Raw genomic sequence first — 19664 nt, 5'->3', positions numbered from 1 at the left:
TGCATTTCCTCCGTGTAAGTTCAGACTTCGCAAGTTTGATCAAGGCTGCAGTCTCTTCGTCTCAGTTTGATTTGGTAAATACCGAGGACACGGGTAAATCTTCAAAGGGAACAGTGTATTTTATAACCTCATTCACATCACCCTGGCTACGTTGTTTCACTTTCTCAACAATAAAATGTAAACATGACAACTAAACAGACAGGAGAAATGTTGAGGCGTCGTGCTGCATTTATGAGCGTCATCTTCACTGTGTGGATATTTAACAAAACGGAGCCGATAACAACTGCCTCCTTTCAATTTCAGTGAAAATACGAAACACAGCCTCTCTTTTGCTGAATATCAGTTTTAATAATCGATAATGGCCATTATAAAAGTATAACATACAATAAGTTTATACATTATAGGAAATAAAGGCAAGCGATCAGTCAATATACAGAATAGGCTACGTGGTTACATTAATCATTAACTTATCTTTGCGCTCAGCCAAAACACGTTACCTGACAACAAGTAATAGATTTCAATGACCAAAGTCAGGGAATATGTCGTTAGATAAAAACAACAAGATGAATGAAATAGCCCGTTTAATAAATATAGTGAGATTAGATCCAGCGGTAGATGCTTGATGAGAAGTCCGACTAGCACAGCTCTCATCTGGGTAGATGGGCTGCAGCGCTTGACAAAGAGTGTGAGTGTGGTCACGTGATGTGCGTTTTCAGCGTTTTGGTGTGGACGGAGAGCAGTTCAGAAACGCTGGGTAAAACGCGAGTGTGGACGCGGATCGTTTTCATTCTAAAACGCCGTTTTAAAACTAAAACGCACTAGTGTAAATGGGGCCTGATTCAACTACTGTTTACACAGCGCTAAAGTGCGTGCTTGTAGAGGTCGTGACATGGTGACGTGGAGCCGATCCGTGAGTCACAGCACATTATTTTAGCTGACCAATCAGAGCCTCTTGAGGGCGGGCCTTTGAGATGAACTAGGAAATGACATTCGTTTTCATGTTAGCTAAGTAGCTGTATATAATCAAAGTAAGATGTATGAAAAAAAACAACATGATTTTCTAGAAATAAAGCATGAGCACACATTGCTTTGCATCTTATAAACACAACCAAGCCTTAAAATACACTGTGGACCACACCTTTAAAAACCTCATTTAGGCTCAAAGGATGCTTAAAAAACAAATACATGTAAATAGGCAGTGTTTGCTCTCATATTGCATGTTAATTTTAGAATATCGAAAGGTATAGACAAAAAAAAAAAAACGATTAATGACATTAGGCTACTCTGTGGTATCAAATGTATCTGAAGGCCTTTGCCCTAAAGCACAATGTTTTAAAATTAGTCGGTGTAATTTGACCATTTTGAAGCATTGTGTGTGTGACTGTGCATTTAAAAAACTGATTGCACTCTCCCTTTTACTGAGTCTGCATCTCAGCAGTCAGACACTCAGGACAGGTCTATGAATAATACATTGCCTTGGATGAGTAGTGTTCAGAGAGAGAGAGAGATGACGTATTCCACAAAGGATTTTTTTTTTTCTTGTCATACAACTCTGCCCTCCTCTATTCCACAGAAATATTTGAAAAATCTTTGTCGGACAGACTGCTCTTTATGAAACATAATCTTCCTCTGTTTGCACGTCGAACACAGGCAGTCTCTCTTCCTATATATCGTTTGTGAGTTTATACACTCACGCACACATAGACAAAATCCTTGTCAGACCCCTTATAGAGTGAAACATAAGCCCCTCCGCTGCTCTTCTATCTGTCTTGTTGCCTGTAATAGTCAGCCTCTGTTCTCTGACGTTGGCTCTTGTTGCAGACAGAAATAGAAAATCTCTTCTCTCACTTCCATAAATCGCTGGTGTGGTGCAGAGAGACAGCTGTGGAGCCCACAATACCTCACTTTGCTCTTGTTCTTGTGTGTTGACATCCCATTATGTGAAATCAAATGATGTCCCGAGCCATTAAGGATATTATACTGTAATTATTTTTAACCTCACATCGATTTGTGCCGATCAGTCGAATATTTTGGTCACCTTCGGTCTCTAGCCAATCACTCTATTGCCTTGATATATTATAGTCTTCGTCGCAGCCAAAGGAAATATAACCTACTCGTAATTCAAAATATAAAGATATATTTTTAGCGTTGACAAATCTTGGAAATAGGTCAAAGCACTGGCTCTATCTGAGCAGTTGCATTTGATAAATGTTCTAGACCAGGGGTGGCCAATCCTGTTCCTGGAGAGCCACTTTCCTGCAGATTTCAGTTTTGACCCATATCAAACACACCTGCCTGTAATTATCACGTAGTGTTCAGGTCCTAATTAATTGGTTCAGGTGTGTTTGATATGAGTAGCAACTGAAATCTGCAGGAAGGTGGCTCTCCAGGAACAGGGTTGGCCACCCCTGTGTAACGGAGGCCAGCTAGTGAGTGCTGTGCAGGTAAACGTCACTCCTCTGACCTCTAAAGGTGCTCTAGCGACGAACGCTTGGTAGAGTACCCGACTCCCATGCGGAAGGTCGCCGATTCAAAACCAGCTCGGAGCAGGTTGGGTGGCGTAGGACCGGCGGGGTTACACACTTGTTCTAGACAAACACAGCAGTTGAAATTTATAAACATGCTCATTTAATGGCTTACCCTTATTACATAAAAAAATATAGAGTATGTAGGTATTTAAAGGGATAGTTCAACCAAAAAATGATGTCATTAGTATTATCCTTTACTTGTTCCTTTCTTCTGTTAAACACAAAATGAGATTTTTTAAAGAAAGCTGAAAACCTGCGACCATCTACTTCCATATTAGGAAAAACAAATACTCAAAGGTTAAAGGTTTTCAGTTTTCTTCAATACATCTCGTTTGGAAACACTTGAGGGTGAGTCAAAAGTTAGCAAATGTTCATTTTTGGGTGCACTATACTTTTAATACGCAGTTAACATGTAGCACAATATGTTTGTCTTGTTGTTAGCACAATTGTAGTATGATTGTTACACTGCTAATATGAATTTTGCATGTCTTAACATGTTTCTAGCTTGAATTACCATGATTTTAACATGTGGCATATTGCTTGCATGTTTTAAAGCAGGGGTTCTCAACTGGTTTGGCCATGGGACCCACTGTAACGAGGAGACTGACTTGGAGGGATCCATTATGCAGTATTTATTAATCAAGCTCTCACTCAAACACACAATATGCACTAATGTGCAAACACACAACAACAACAGTCTGTGATGGATAAAGACTGGCGATGAACAGACACAGAGAGTTTTACCAGGCATAGATCGAGGGCAGGCTGCAAGTATCAGAGTCCGTGTATCAGGCGTGAGTCGTGGGCAGGCATCGGATATCAGAGTCCGTGTATCAGGCGTGGGTCATGGGCAGGCAGCGAATATCAGAGTCCGTATATCAGGCGTGGGTCGTGGGCAGGCAGAAGGCGAAGCAGAGTCAGAGACAGGCTGGAGTAATGCACGAGGAATCAGGCAGGAATAACGCTCAGAAATGCTGGCCGGGGCTAAACAAGACTTCGCACTGACTGAGCGTTTGGAACTGGCTTATAAAGGGTACGTGGGTCGTAGCTTTATTCAGAACAGGTGTATGCACAATCAGCGTATGTGGATGATGTAATGTTAGAAGTCCGGAGATGGCGGCCTCTGCTGGCCAGCGAGGGGAATGACTGGGACCGAGTCGGTGAAACCCACATTTTTACATGGTCATCAAGCGGCAACCCAAATTTTTAGGAACTAATACAATTTTAGGGATTATAATTAATTTGTATTTATTTGTTAACACACACAAGTAGTGACAGATAAATCATAAGAAAATCACCAAGACTTACAAATAAACTATATTTTATTGCTGTCATTTAACAAAATGGATCAAATTATAGAAATATTACAAAGTAAAAACGACAAATACTGTAAACAGTGGTTAGGGTAAGGAAAGGTTCAGTTACAATGAACTAAACTGAACTGTTAATAAAACAAGTTGTGTGGTTTTTAAATGTTGTTTTGATTTAGTTTTAGTTTTCGTGCTCTCTTGTGAGAGCACCTCGCTACTTATGACACACTGAGGATTGAATTCTTTTTTTGTCGTCAATATATGTAAATCCATACTTTACATATTCAGGGTCGTACTTGCGCTTCGACATATTTGTTGCTATAATTAAATAAAATTTCACATGTCAAACGGTACGGTTGTCGTGCACGCATTTCAAAATAAAAGTCAAAATAACTTAGAAATTAAACTTTTGTTGTTTTTTGTGGTTTTCCCCACCCACTGAATTGATTGACAGGTGCCATGTTGCTATAATAACATGCATACACATGTCCACGGAAGATTTTTTGCAAACAAACTAGGATTAAAATATTTGTTTCAACTCTCTATGATATTTATAAGTTTTATACATTTAAAACATTTTTAAAAAGAGCATGTTTGCAGTAAAGACAGTAAAACCGCCATGTAATTCTTAACTGCTGCTGTAAGTATATACATATATATATATGTGTGTGTGTGTGTGTGTGTACTGCAAAGAGCATTTATGTGTGACTCATCGTTTCAGAAAGGCTTAAATAAACTCACCCACAAATACATCAAATAATCTTACTTGGTGTTTTTGACTAATTGACCTTATATTAGCTTCATTCGGGTCTGTCTCTATCACTGACTGCTGTTTGTCTAATATAACGCAGGAGAAGCAGACACACATGTAGAAAAAGTGGGCGGGGAGAAGCAGCTCATTTGCATTTAAAGCCACAGTCTACAAAAACAGCTACAATGCACTCAGACTCCAAAATGTCCAGATTCTGAAAGCTATAATAAATGATATGATGGGTGTTTTGAGCTGAAACTTTACAGACACATTCTTGAGACACCAAGGGCTTATCTTACATCTTGTAAAAGAGGTAAAATAGGTGCCCTTTAACAAAAACATAAAGTAGGATGTTGCGTTTTTTAGCTGCTGATTGAAAATTTGTACACATGTTTTAGGATGTTGCATTTATTAGTTAGCATGTTTGGTACTTCGTATATTTAGCATTTTACTAAAAGGAATTAGCATTAGTGTGGCTGGAAGGGCATATACCAGCCTGATCTCACGAGAAAACATAAGTATTTTAAGTTTTGCCAGTTTAGTGGCTAATTCGTATGGATTCAGTCGTACGAATTTGTACGATTTTAAAAAGGAGGCGTAGCACCTAACCCCACCTCTAAACCCAACCGTCATTGGGGGATGAGCAAATTGTACTAAATTGTACGAATTAGATCGTACGAATTCATACGATTTAGCCACTAAATCATAAAGTTACGAATTGCAGTGAGATTGTGTTGCATATACCACATAAAACATATGCCAGAGTAATTGAGGTTCCGGTGTGTACATAAATTCTGCTGTGGCGACCCCTGATAAATCAGGCACTAAGCAGAAGGATAGTGAGTGAGAAAGTGAGAATTTGCATGAATTAACATAATAAGTGTTACTTAACTTAGCCGAATAACTAGCCAATTTAGTCTAATTTGAAAAAAAAAGACGTTTTTATTATCATTGTATTTTTATTATAATTCTTTAATGTAAATAGAACATTTCCAAAATTTTACCTTTTAAACCTTTACCTTTTTACCTTTAAAAAATAACCAAAAATGAAGCCAGTTCCCAGAGAAGGATATTTTGTTGCAGAAAATAGAAAAATGGGAGCCAAACAGGAACCATGTGTCAATGTTAGGGCAATGCTCTGTTTGTGCTGAGTATTAGATACTAGATGTCTTGTGAATATTCATTTCTGAAGTTTTTTTCTCTCTCTCCGCTGTCGCCACTAGCTTGCTTGGTTTGGGATCGGTAGAGCCACGCATCGATGGATTTGCTCTCCAGTGTTTAGACCCTCAGTTGTGATTATTAAACCGCACTGAACTGAACTTAAACACAAAAAAACTGAACTACACTGTTCCAATTTATGATCTTTTATTTGAAGCTGCTTTTACACAATCTCCATTGTAAAAGCACTATACAAATAAAGGTGAATTGAAAGGTGAATTGAATTTTGATTTTGGCTTCATCTGATTATTTGTAACTCATTTATAAAAACATTGTTTCAGCTTCTAATACATGGCATTTGGTATTAAAGGCAAATATGTGCCATCTTTAATCTGTCTTGTTAAACAGTAAATTGTCTCTGAAATATTAACGCTAAAATAAACATGCACAGTTTATTTGACAATAAATTATGCACGAAAAGTATTTTTTATATTCAGCCTGGCATAGATATAACACTACTCAACCCTTCTATCTCTCTTTCTCTCTCTCACTAAATCCACCCCACCCCCTTCTTTGTGTGTGTTTCTAATACACACCTATCAGTCAGTTTGATTTAACCCCTCTCTCACACATGTATGAGATCTCAGAGTTCTGACTGCTTTGTTCTGACAAGCAAAACTGGAATGCACACAAATCACATGAAGGACACAAACAACAACTTTAACAACTCTCTCCTCGGCGCCCAAAAGGTAAGATTAAATGTCTCCTTGATATGTCATTGCAAGGTGAAATACCCAGTATGAATTGTTGCTCTTTCTGGAAGCTTCCAAATGAGATGACAGAGTAAACATATCATTCAGAGTCTATCTAAAAAGAAAATATCCTTGTTCACTAATTTAATTCAGAGTTAATTTATCAACGCCAATCTTTTTAAAACCGATTTTGTTTTTGTGTCTGTTTGGGTTGCAGGAGAAACTTATTCAAGCGATTAAAAAAATCAAACATGAAATTGATGAATGTTATGAAGCTGAGAAAGATGCCTTTGTGGACGCACTGGAAGTCGAGGTACTGATTGGTTTATTAAGTAAAACAGTACGACTTTATTTTGATGGTCCATTTGAGTATTAGTAGATTGTCTGCTTCATATCTGTTGATACTGCTCCTTCAACAGACATTTAACTGACTATTAGAAACTTTGCAAGTGCATGTCAACTTACACTAACCCCAACCTAACAGTCTACTTATAATCTAATGAGAATTAGCTGGCATGTAGATGCAATGCAGCTTAAATTCAACAAACAGACCATCAAAGTAAAGTGTGACCAGTAAAGCTTATCTGTGACAGAATATGTATTAATAGCCTTTACTAAACAACACCACTTACTGGCTCACATGGAAATACAACTATCAGAATCTATGTTAACATGTTAGCAACATACCACACATGCTAAATCACGGTAAAACATGGTAATTCAGGCTAGAAACTTGCTAAAACATACAAAAATCATATTAACAGTGTAATAATCATGCTAGAATTGTGCTAACAACAAGATTTTACATATTTTGCTACATGCAGTGCATCCAAAAATGAACATTTACTCACTTTTTACGTACCCACGAGTGTTTCCAAACACAAAATGAGATATTTTGAAGAAAACTGAAAGGCTGTAACCACTGACTTTTGGTATGTGTTTAAATATGAGATACACAGCCATTTTTACAAAATAAATGGTGATGTGATGACACACTTCTAAAATATTTAATAAAATGTCAAAATAAATATGTGTGGAAAATGATCCATAATGTATTTACTGTCTATTAAAACGACACACGTGGCTGTTAATGAAACACAATAGAATATTAGATTAATTATTAATAATTTATTTGATCATTAGTGCTAGTGCTGTTATGATCAGTCTTGAAAATCCTGTAAAATAATAAATATTCATTATTGTCATGTTTCTTGTATTTATATATGCAAACATTTCTCTGAACGCTTCCACCGACTCAAAGAACATTATATACAGTTGAAGTCAGAATTGTTAACCCCCCCCCCCCTGAATTATTAGACCGCTTGTTTATTTTTTCCCCAATTTCTGTTAAACAGAGAGCAGATTTTTTCAGCACATTTATGAACATAATAGTTTTAATAACTCATTTCTAATAACCGATTTATTTTATCTTTGCCATGATGACAGTAAATAATATTTTACTAGATATTTTTTAAGACATTTAAAGGCTTAACTAGGTTAATTAGGTTAACTAGGCTGGTTAGGGTAATTAGGTTAATAAGTTATAGTATAACAGTAGTTTGTTCTGTAGATTATCGAGAAAAAAATAGATTAAAGGGGCTAATAATTTTGCCCCTAAAATGGTGTTTAAAAAATTAAAAACTGCTTTTTTTCTACCCGAAATAAAACAAACAAGACTTTTTCCTCAAGGAAAAATATTATCAGACATACTGTAAAAATTTCGTTGCTCTGTTAAACATAATTTAGAAAATATTTTTAAAAAGAAGAAAAAAATTTGAAGGGGGCTAATAATTCTGACTTTAATTGTATATGGTTTAGAAAGGGTGGACATTCATTATTTTAAATAAGTCACGAAAAACATTCAATTTAGCCTAATACACTCAGTTCTACAACTCATAATGTAGAAGTTATGGTATTATATATGAGTAATTACTCCATAAGTAAACTAATTTCAACCTACTCCGGATCTTTGTTCAGAGTTATTATCCCTTTAATTGATTATTCTCCCTTCCGCTGTGTTTCTCATTAAGTCAATATAGTCCGTCTCTTCCACTTTCCTACAGAACAGATTTGAAAAGATTGAGCGTGAAATCCGAGCAGAATTTCAAAACCTCCATCGTTTCCTGAACGAGGAGGAGGAGGCAGATGTGGAGCGACTGAAGAAGGAGAGAGACAAACGAGTGAAGATCTTAAAAGACAGAGAGAAGAAGATTGCCATGCAGGGTAGAGATCTAGAGAAAGCCATCGAGACGCTGAACTGCAAACTGCGAGAAGACGACAGTCCCAAACTTCTGAAGGTGGATTTCCATTTAAAATCGGATGAACTGACAGCCAAGGCAGTAAAAGTCTTTATCGTTTAGCTTTGAAAGGATAGTTCACCTAAAAATTAAACCTACTCCATCATTTACTGCCTCATGTGGTTTAAAACTCTTATGAGTGTCTTCTTTTAAACACAAAAGAAGATATTTTGAAGAATGCTGATTGACTTGGACAAAAGATTACTATGAAAGTCGAAGGGTGCCACCAACTAGCATTCTTTGAAATATCTTTTGCGTTTAGGAGAAAAAATAAACTCAAATAGGTTTTGAACAAGTCAAGGCAGATTAACCCAGCGAACACCTTCATGTTAAAATGCGACAAAAACGCAAATCGGTTTGACGTCAGCAGACGATCTTGATGTCAAAATAACATCAAATTTACATTGTAAAATTCGATTACAGCAGTGTCCTGTAACTGATTGTGGATGTGTTTTTGACATCAATGATAGGTGTCAACTTGATGTTGTTTTGACATCAAGGTAGTTTAAATGCATTGTAAATTATAAATTAAACTAATTAAATATAATTAAATATAATTATTTCTTATAATACTTTTTGTTGTTATTGTGGTGGTCAAAAGGGCATTAATGTGTGGATGTCAAATGGACGCCAATGTTTTGACATAAAATTGATTTGCATTTTTGATGTCAATGTCAATTAAATGTGTTTTTGGCATCATGCTGACTAAATGATGACAGAGATCTAAATTTTAGGTGGACTATGCCTTTAAGGCCCCGTTTACACTAATTCGTTTTAGTTTGAAAACGCATAAGTTTTGCTAGGGTTACGCCATCAGTCCACACTACACCGGTGTTTTCGAGCGCCGAAAACGGAGCGTTTTGGAAACGTTGGATTAACCGTTTTCATTCTGAAACACTGCTGCTCCGTCTCAGTGTGGATGGGGAAAAACGGAGACATCTGAAAACGGAGGCGGGCTGCTGAGATTCGCTACCTGATTGGGGCTTTTGTGTCATTGCGTATCCTTCCCTTATTCGTCAAGCCCCTATCACATGACTATAACACATGGCTTTAACGCTACCGGAAGACAGCAGACCAGCCTTTCAATGTAAACAACAACATGGACACAGAAATGGGAGCGTTGTTTGCACTATTGTCTGATTTAGGCACCATTGTGCAGTTATTCATTTGTTACATTTAGTAACAACTCGACTTTGTCGTCTATCCACAAAAATACCTCTCTTGATTTCTTTGCTATCGCGTGCATTGTTCAACCGGCGTTTGTTGACTAACAATAACCAAATGCCGAGCGAGACACATGCTTCCTGTTTATACTCGAATGCGCATGCCCAGAGTGCGCGAATGGTCACGTGATATGTGTTTTTGGTGGCGTAGTGTGGACGGAGATATGTTCTGAAAAGCTAGGTGAAACGCTAGTGTGGACGCGGATTGTTTTTGATCATCTAAAACGGCGTTTTAAAACTAAAACACACTAGTGTAAACGGGGCCTAAGTCATACTGTAGGTCTCAAAATCGTTTCCTGGAGGGCAACAACTCTACAGCTGATCCAACTAATCAAGGTGTTCAAGACTACTAGAGACTATTGAGCAGGTGTGAGTTGGAGGTGATTGGACTCGGAGCTAAACTATGCAGAGCTGCGGCCCTCCAGCAGTTGAGTTGGAGACCATTGCTTTAAAAAGTGTGGTGTGACCTGCACAGACAAGAAAATAGTTTGTTAATCTCTATGAATTGTTTAAAAATGTGAAGTTAAAAATACTGCGTTTATTATATGTTTAAAATATGTATTTCTGATATATTTATTATTTTATTGTATTGCTCTGCAATTTACTGTTAAGCCATTATCTATTTTGGAACAACAGGGTGAGTTTATAGTTAGATGGTGGAGGGTGTCAGAAAATTCTAGAAGCTGTTTGACACTGTTAAGCTCAAGTACCCAAACAATCTCATGATTGAAAGAGTGTGGAATCTGAAGAGCTGATTGCTGTATTCAAGCAGTGAATAATGACTTTAAATCTGAACATTCACACTCTAAACACTATATTTTTTATTCATTTAGGAAATCAAAGAGCTTCTCAAAAGGCAAGTGTCTTTTAATTCACACATAAAAAAACGAGCTGTGTTGTTACTCTTCACATTGAGGCAATCTGTTACTTATCTACTTGTTTTCCTTGTTTCGTTTGTTTTTTTAGATGCGAGGTGAATTTTGTTCGTCCTTCCCCAATCGACAGTGAAATCTTCTCGAGTCAGTTTGTGGGGCCCATTCAGTACCGGATCTGGAAACACATGAAGGCATCACTATACCCAAGTATTAAGACTAAATATTAAATAGTATTGTAAATTTACATATCAGACGTTCTGACATTTCCCTAAGTTAATGCTAGATTTCACATTACAGTGGTGGGGATTTTGATTCATCCTAGTGATTTAACTCTTTTAAATAATAATAATTAATAATATAAATTTTTTACATTTATATAGCGCTTTTCTAAAAACTCAATGCTTTTTGCACAATGGGGGGAATCTCCTCATCCACCACCAGGGGCGTTGCTAGGGTCGAAAGGGATGAGGGCTTAGCCCTAAAGGCTGATTTATACTTCTGCGTCGGCGTCGCTGACGTACACCTCTCAAAAAATGTAACTACACGTTGCAATGACGCGTAGCGCAAGCTCTGTGATTGGTCGGCTTGGTATCGCTGACGAGTCTGGGCAGGACCGAGAGCCGCGTGAATGGTTCGAGCCTGATGGAGCGATTGTTTACAAGTGTGGAGTCCCGTGAAGGAGCTTCGGATGGAAAGTTTTCTTTTGTGTTTACGTCATAGTTAAAGTTGTTGCACGTCCGCCGGTTCCTGCGTCAAAATGAGCGAGTTTGAGCCACTTGTACATCCCGGAAGTGTTCAGGAAAAGCAAAACAGCAGCGAAGAAACTCGACACAGAGGAACATTAACACCTCACTGCCAACTAGCATTTCGGAAGTGTTAATGCAGACCCACAGAGAAAGCGTGCAGTATAAATGCACAGCTACACACGTTGCATGCGCCGTGGGTTACACCGGTCACTTGACGCAGAAGTATAAACCAGGCTTTAAAAAAGTGTCTGAATCTGCTTCTCATTTGGCAGGCTGCTACTGTCCACCAGAGGTTGCAATTCAGTTACGGGCACATGCTTTGAGAGCCTTTCTAAATGAATTAATGAAATATGTGGTTTTCCAACAAGGCAACCCGAGGTGCTGAAATATAAACTGCCTTTGGAATGGTTAAAACAACCAAAACAAAGACAGCGTTCCGGCACGTAACACACATTTTCAAAGCAGAATATCTGGCTTCAGCATTGTTTTTCAGATAAACAATAATGTTTACTTGCCTTGTATCTAAATATCTGCAAACATATTATGCTATTTTTATGCTTAGAAGAGTCGAAAAACGTACAAACAGCACCTTTAATCTAAAGCTACATCACATAAATGCATTGTAAATATCACTGTTACTGAATATTTAGGTTTGACTTTTATTAATTTAATTTTCATACACAGACATATCCATGTTGACGTTTGACCCTGAAACAGCACATCCCCTTCTGACTTTGTCTCCTGAGAGAACAGCAGTGACTTTCGAGGAGGGCAAGGAGACTGGGGAGAATGCGGCTGAGAGAAACCCAAAGCGCTTCCACTACTATTACTGCGTAATGGGCTCAGAGGGCTTCACTCATGGCCGCCATTACTGGGAGGTGGAGGTAAAAGGCAAGACCGCCTGGAGAGTGGGTGTGGCGAGAGCAGACGTGCACCGCGGGGAGATGGACTCTTCCTCGACGCTAAACGGACTGTGGACGTTGTCTCTTAGAAATGGCTCGATCACGGCCTGCACCCACCCAAAGCCCACACCAGTGCTCTCGTACACTCCCCCAATCCGCATCGGCGTTTTCCTAGACTGTGATAATGAGGAGGTGTCTTTCTACAACGCTGTCACCATGAACCCACTCTTCTCCTTCTACACAGGGACTGTTTTAGTGCCACTCTATCCATTCTATAACCCGTGTGACACAGATGAAGGAAAGAACTGTGCTCCTCTTTCCATATTTCATCCATCACTGTGAAGGATTGGCTTGGGTGTTTGTTTCTTCTACTAACTGCTGACACAGTTTGAAATGCTGGACTTTGATCAACCGAAAGCATGAATGCCTGTGAATCTAGATTGCAGGGGTCTTTATTATGAATGTGGCATACACATAAAAAACAGAAGTGGAAGCATTCGTAGGGCTCTTTCACGCAAAGGTTGTAATCTATAAAAAACTAACTTGACAGAGGATGTGCGCAGGTGTAAGTAAACGTTTTTTACTTAAATACTGACTTAATTGAACCACCTTAAATCATTATACAAGCCATAATCATAAATATATAATTGCAAATTTATTCTGGCGTACAGTACGCTTACTTTTAAAAAGGTTTCCACAATTCAATTCATCTTCATTTCTATAGTGCTTTTACAATGTAGATTGTGTCAAAGCAGCTTAACATAGAAGTTCTAGTAAATTTAAATTGCGTCGGTCCAGTTTTTAGAGTTGAAGTTCAGTTTAGTTTAGTTCAGTGTAATTTAAATAGCACTGCTGAAAGCCCCAAAACTAAAGAGCAAATCCGACGCTGTGCAGCTCCACAAGTCATAAACCAAGCAAGTCAGTGGAGACACTCACTGAACAAAAATTTACCAATTGACGAAAGTGAAGAAAAAAAAAACGTAAGAAAAAAACAGGCTCAGTTGGGTAAAGCAGTTCTCCTCTGGCCAAACTTCTTGTGCAGAGCTGCAGTCTACATGCAGGAGGCTTGCTTCTGTTTGCTCAGTGACTCTAGCTTCGTTGCTAAATGGCTAACATGGATTTTATTAAGATAGTAGCTGTGCTTTATGTGCTTTAGGAAGGCTGAAAAACAGCGTAGATTCGTTCGGCGCCGTGCCTGGGTCCACAATATCCTTTTTTTTTTAAACAATACAATCATATTAACCATGACAATGGATGGCATCAAGTACAATAATAAACAAGGAAAATTATATATAAACAAATAAAAATAATACTAAAATAAGATAATAAAAAAACGGTACAGAGGCAAAACTTTCAAATTAAAGAATATTTACAAAGTCCTTTTAAAAAAACTTTTTTTACACTTTTTTGCTGTAAACATTTTGTAAAGTAGTAATTAAACAATTTAAGTCACAAGGAAATTTCTGAAAAATTGGGTAATGATGAAAAATTTTTATATTTGTGAATATAATATTTTCCCAATAAAATAAACAAATTGCGTATAAATTCTATGTTATGTTTGTCATGAGAAAAGTAACAAATCATATCACGCATGGACAAATTTATCTTAAACTTATATTTTGATGTAAAACAGACAGATAAATCAGACCAAAACACATTACCATGTGGGTATTTGACAAAAAGACGATCAATCGATTCAATACTTAAGTTACAGAAGACACAAGTTAAATTAGAATAACTAAATTTAGATACAATCTCGTTTGCGGGGATATTGTGTAAGCCAAGCTTTTATCAAATTAATTTGATCTATTAGAGAAATCCAAAGAAAGTTTCCTCTCAGAGCGATTCTTTTCTTTGACTGAAACGCAGTTCCTATATTTTTATTAATACATTTTAGGTCGTAAATGCACTTGTCTTCACCGAAACCTTGAGTTCTTTTTTAACAATCACTTGAAATGACAAGTCGCATTTATTAAATGAGCAAGGCCATTAGGTATGGCCTTAACTATAGTATGAAGTTCTTGATGAATAACAGGGAAATTATATTTAACCATAAAATCACCATTTGAATAGAAGTTACCTTGTGGATCAAGTAAATCACAAACATAATTAATATATTTTTCCTGCCAATTCTTAAAAAAAATCGATTTATTCTTTACTAAGATGCTTTCATTGTTCACTGTCCACTAGAACAGTGGTCCCCAACCACCGGGCCGTGGATTGGTACCGGTCCGTGGAACAATTGGTAACAGGTCACATAAGAAATCATAAATTATTTCTGTAGAAAATATTCCCTCCGCGACTTGGTTTCTTCCACTCACCCCCGCCATCTCATGTGAAATGGACTATGCCAAAATCCACCAAGGAGCGGGAAGAACGATCGCTAGAATATCTCAGTGGTGGTTGTTGATAGTTTAAAGTTATAAAACAGGAATTATAGAGTCCAAGTCAGCAGAGCATTTAAAGACTGTGCATATATGTGTGCGTGCATCGCTAAGTAAGTACCCGAAATCATTGCAATATGTATCTAAAAATGGAGTTTCACATAATCATACTCATTAGGGCTCTGACATGCCAATGCATACATCTAATTCGGCTATACGGTTGTATTATTGTTAATATGTTCGTCAGTTAAGATGATTGGCACAGACGTTATGTATTTAATTGTTATATAAACCTTGATTGAAACATAATCAGACCGTGATAGTGCAACTAGCGCATGCGCACTGAGTTGTTCATGATTAACCTGGATGCACGAGCGCAACAGCTGTGTTCACATGAAGCCACCCCACACCGGTCCGTTGTAAAATTGACAAACGTTGACCGGTCCGCGGTGATAAAAAGGTTGGGGACCACTGCACTAGATCCTTTCAGAGGTGCACCTGGTCATCAACTGATCTGTACCTGTACCTTCTTGAGCCCAATTTGATGAACTGTTGCCTGGTGTCGTCAAGAGGATTTCCCCTTTGGACACCAACAACAGGCACTACGTCATAATCACTCCCCTACAAGAGCAAGGATGTCTATTCGCGTATTTGCATTGACTTAACATGCACTGTAAATCACTTGTGCTTGACGCTTTATCTGCATCTGGTGTGAATGCAGCATGAAAACGCTGGATGTCCGTCCACACAACGTTTTATAAACGAGACCCCAGGTTGTTACGTTGTGTTTAGATCGATTGTTAAAGAAACAAACTGGGGCTGTATCTAAAATCACACTTAACCCCTCATTCATTATTCCCATACATTATCTACATCAACAATCTTGAGTGAGCAAAGTTGGATCATGATGAGTGAACTTGAAGCTATTCTAATGTAGTTTTCTGTTGAGACGCACAAATTCATTTTGCATGATGCTCGCAGTGCATGGATGTGCTGTAGTGGCTGCTGTTGAGTGTACATTGATTGTATAACGGGTATGTAGGCATATTATGGGATTGAATTTGATAATGCACTGCATGGTTTTGGATACCAATTCAAAGAGTGCACTATATAATGCAAGCAAGTGCAGTCATGGTTCTGGATAAACATTATCTGGCAGAGTGTAGCCTTAGAGATGTGAGCAATCCTGGAGACGATGATTACTTTAGTCCAGATGTGTTTCATTTTGGATTGTAGGGTCGCACTATTAATCACTGAAAGATGCAAGTCTCGATTCAAACCCCAATCTAATATTCCTAAAAGACAATGATTCGACCCTGCCTGTTAGCCAAAATGCTAAACTAGTACAATCATCATTACCTGGAGTTAGCTAGTACGTACAGCCACACAAAATTAATGTATTTGTTGGTCCTTTTTTAGTTTAGAACAACTTTTAAGCCATTTATTAATGCTATGAAAGATCTCACCTAATCGCAGAAGCCAAGTGAGATTTGGCTAGGTTTTTGGATTAGAGACTGCCTTGGCATACCAGATGCTGTATCTTAGGGGGGCACGGTGGCTTAGTGGGTAGAACTGTAGCATCACAGCAAGAAGGTCCCCTGTGCGAGACTAAGCTGGGGCGTTTTTCTATTAAGCTTGAATTTTTTCCTCTTTTGCAATGGTTTTTCCTTTAGGTACATCGGTTTCCCTGAAAGACACCCAGGTTAGGTTGGAGACAGTAAAATGCATGTAGGAATGAGTGTGTGAGAAACTGTGTTCGCTCTTTGATGTACTGGCCATCTGTTCAGGGTGTTTCCCTGCCTTGGGCTCAAGATATTGGCTGTGTTCCAAATGGGATAGATCCGACTCTGAAGGACACTTCAGAATGAGAGCAATCATAGACACCCTACTGAAGGGTTTTTCCTAATCAAAGCGCTTACCCCTGGCCTTATGGAATGAAATATATTGGATGCAGCAAGTGATAGACACAGTAACCTGTACATAGGGCCCAGGTATATTTCCTTACCCCAGAATAAATTGTCAAATGTAATACATTTTTTATTTGTGGCTAACTGAAGCGCTCGTCGTAAGATTAAGGCAGCAATCTGAGGTGAACTTTTAGCTGTGATTAAGATGAACGGTTTTGGATTACTGACTTGCTGAAACTGAATATGAGTACAGAATAACTCAGTGTACAATATCTCTTAGTAAGCTAAGCCGTCTTAAGGCTCGTACACACCGGGAGGCTTTTCGTTTGCGTTTATCGTCAGCGTTTTACAAGACGTTTTTCCGGATTCAAACCCAAGCGATTTTCACTTGCGTCAAGCAGAAGAGTATGCAAAACCACTCTTGGACTTTAGATGGCGCTACACAACTTTAAGCTTCTGACACCCGCTTGTAACAGAGAAGAAGAGGATAAGAGGAAGTTCACACGCTTGTTGTTAAAGTTACTGGTGACTCGAACAAGCTTGGATGGTCAAGTAGCAGCTCCAGCTCTAGCGATGAAGAAATTATTATTGTCATGTGCGGCGCATCAAAACAAAAAAAACAAGCATTCTTTATAAATGAAGCCTTTACGCCTGCCGTTTTGCGCGTTGGTGTGCACGATTACATTGGCACCTTTTATTTAGTCACAAGGTGTTAAACGTCAACGAGAAACGCGTCCAAAAACCGCATTGGTGTGCACGGGCCTCTAAGGCTGGTTTATACTTCTGCGTTGAGTGATTAGCATGACCCATGGTGCCAGCCTTGTGCGTATTTCTGCCATTTCTGCCTGCTGTTTGTGTTGCTCTGCAATAAAACTTCCGAAAAGCTAGTTGGCAGTCGGATATGATATGTTCCTCAGTATCCGTTTTTTTACAGCTTTTTTTTCTGGACGCTACCTTAATGTACAAGTAGCTAAAACTCACTCATTCTGAGGTGGGAATCGGCAGATGTGCAACAACTTTAATCAATAAGAAAATCACAAAAGAAAACTTTCCATCTAGAGCTACTTCACGCGACTCGACACTTGTAAACGATTGCTCCAACGGGTTCGTGCGGCTCCCACCCCGGCCCGCACTTATCAGCGATACCAAGCTGATCAATCACAGAGCTTGCGCTACGCATTGCTGGGCATGTAGTTTTTTAAAAGGTGTGCGACTGCAACGGCAAGGGATATGCGACCAGGCTGCACCGGAGTGTAAATCAGTCTTTAGATCTGCAGCCTTCATACATTGAGCTGGTGGGAGTGATTTTGTTAATTATTATGCGAATCTGAATTTACATATATGTTGATTCTAAAACATCATTCCAGTTCGAAGATGCAATCCATACCTAATCCCTACCCCTAAACCTAACTCTAACTGTAAATGATAATTATGCAAAGTCAAAGGGAATTCATTTGATAACAATGATGTAGAATCACACCCCTTGTTGTGTCCACGAACTTAACATGAATGGTAAACTCATCCTTTAAATCTAATTGGCTGATTGGAATGCAATATGTTTTACTTGGTGAAATCATGCTACACCCTCTCCAAGATCCTAATGCCTGCCCCTTAACATGACTGAGTTCTCATGTGGGCACTGTACACCTTAAGACTAGGGAAATGAAAGGAATATATACAAATGAGATGAAGTTATATATTAGTCAGAATATAGGAATAAAGGACTAATTACAACATAAACATCCCCTAATTTTTGGTAAGGGGGAGCGTGACGTAGGGGGCAGGGGGGTGTGCTTGGGGATCTTTTCCTTTACCATATTGCTCCTAAGCAGCCTCTAGGTCCTAGTGCATGCTGCATGACAACATTTTTTCAGGGGCTGCTGTTATACTTATAAAAACAGTTAGTTCTATGAACAAATCATCAACTGTCATAAATGAAAAGCTCTGATTTTTGTCAAAATTTATGTCAATATCAAACCTAACACTTATGTCTATATCAAAGACTCCATACATTAATCAGAGAATTTACTCACAACGCAAACACACAAACAGAAAATAAATCACCATTTGCTGTGATAACTATTTCAATAACTACATTGTGAAATATTGTGTTACTGTGAAATAATATTACTCATACCCTAAAATAGAATTTTGATCACACAGCCCACCTCTAGCGCCCAGATTTCCAAGCCATGCCACTGTCTGGTGGGTAACTACTTTGAAGAGATTAGGCCATGAGGATGAAATCCCTGGAATGGAACACAGCCACTGAGTGGGATCCAGCATGTCCATGGCCCTACATAGGAAAAATGATTTGGAGAACAGATGGTTGGAAAATTTTACCATAAAATTTTCATTGTTGACCAATAATTGATTTTTATTTTGGCACATTTGCGCTCTTACTTGTATTTTAGCAAATGTTTTAAAAAATTAAATAAAAATGAATAAGATTCTGTGCCTGTTGACAGACTATCAATAGCCACTGTTTACGATTACCTCTCTATAAATAAGCCAGAGATGTCTGTTGAATTTATCCATGCTCAGGAGCTACTTTGGAAACTATGAGAAAAACAAAAGAGGGGGTGGGGGTATGGAGAGGCTTTACAGCCTTGTAGAAGAGAAGAGAAAGCTAGAGACAGAGAAGTGACTTTAAAAGTGACCGACTACATGTGCAGAAAGCACCCCCCCCCCACCCCACCCCCCATAAATGTCTCTGAGCCACAGAAGCAGAACATGGAGGACTCTAGAAGCAGGGTGGAAACACCACAACCACACCAAGAAGCATTTTAAAATCATTTATTATCATTTCTAGGCATGAAATAAAGGAAGTA

The 19664-nt window shown here is 38.4% G+C and overlaps 1 protein-coding gene and 1 long non-coding RNA gene across 3 annotated transcripts; one reads left to right on the top strand and one right to left on the bottom strand.

Annotated features, from left to right (window-relative positions):
- Nucleotides 1–1485: 1485 nt before the first annotated feature.
- Nucleotides 1486–4212, bottom strand: LOC147840174 (uncharacterized). Its single transcript, XR_015511056.1, has 3 exons — nt 3700–4212; nt 2584–3117; nt 1486–2408 (listed from the first exon to the last, which is right to left on the bottom strand). It is a non-coding gene; the product is annotated as an uncharacterized LOC147840174 (long non-coding RNA).
- Nucleotides 4213–6352: 2140 nt separating this feature from the next.
- On the top strand, nt 6353–19286 carry si:ch73-54f23.4. 2 transcript variants are annotated; one of them, XM_087286645.1, is made up of 6 exons: nt 6353–6496; nt 6717–6812; nt 8563–8796; nt 10853–10875; nt 10986–11101; nt 12325–19286. In XM_087286645.1, exons 1-6 carry the CDS (start codon nt 6383–6385, stop codon nt 12882–12884), a joined length of 1143 nt encoding a protein of 380 aa, XP_087142771.1. In that variant the 5' UTR covers nt 6353–6382; the 3' UTR covers nt 12885–19286. The 2 variants fall into 2 exon arrangements, with proteins under 2 accessions (XP_087142771.1, XP_087142773.1); XM_087286647.1 differs by having other exon boundaries at nt 8568–8796; nt 12325–13200.
- Nucleotides 19287–19664: the final 378 nt, after the last annotated feature.

This window comes from Danio rerio, chromosome 16 (genome assembly GCF_052040795.2).
Source record: "Danio rerio strain M-AB ecotype USA chromosome 16, GRCz13ab, whole genome shotgun sequence".
Taxonomy (NCBI): Eukaryota; Metazoa; Chordata; class Actinopteri; order Cypriniformes; family Danionidae; genus Danio; species Danio rerio.
This window is presented reverse-complemented; position numbering and strand designations above follow the sequence as displayed.

Coding starts and splice junctions, on each gene's coding strand:
- si:ch73-54f23.4 (XM_087286645.1), top strand. CDS start 6,383: ATGAGATCTCAGAGTTCTGACTGCTTTGTTCTGACAAGCAAAACTGGA. Junction 6,813..8,562: donor TGGACGCACTGGAAGTCGAG/GTACTGATTGGT, acceptor ACTTTCCTACAG/AACAGATTTGAAAAGATTGA. Junction 8,797..10,852: donor ACAGTCCCAAACTTCTGAAG/GTGGATTTCCAT, acceptor TTATTCATTTAG/GAAATCAAAGAGCTTCTCAA.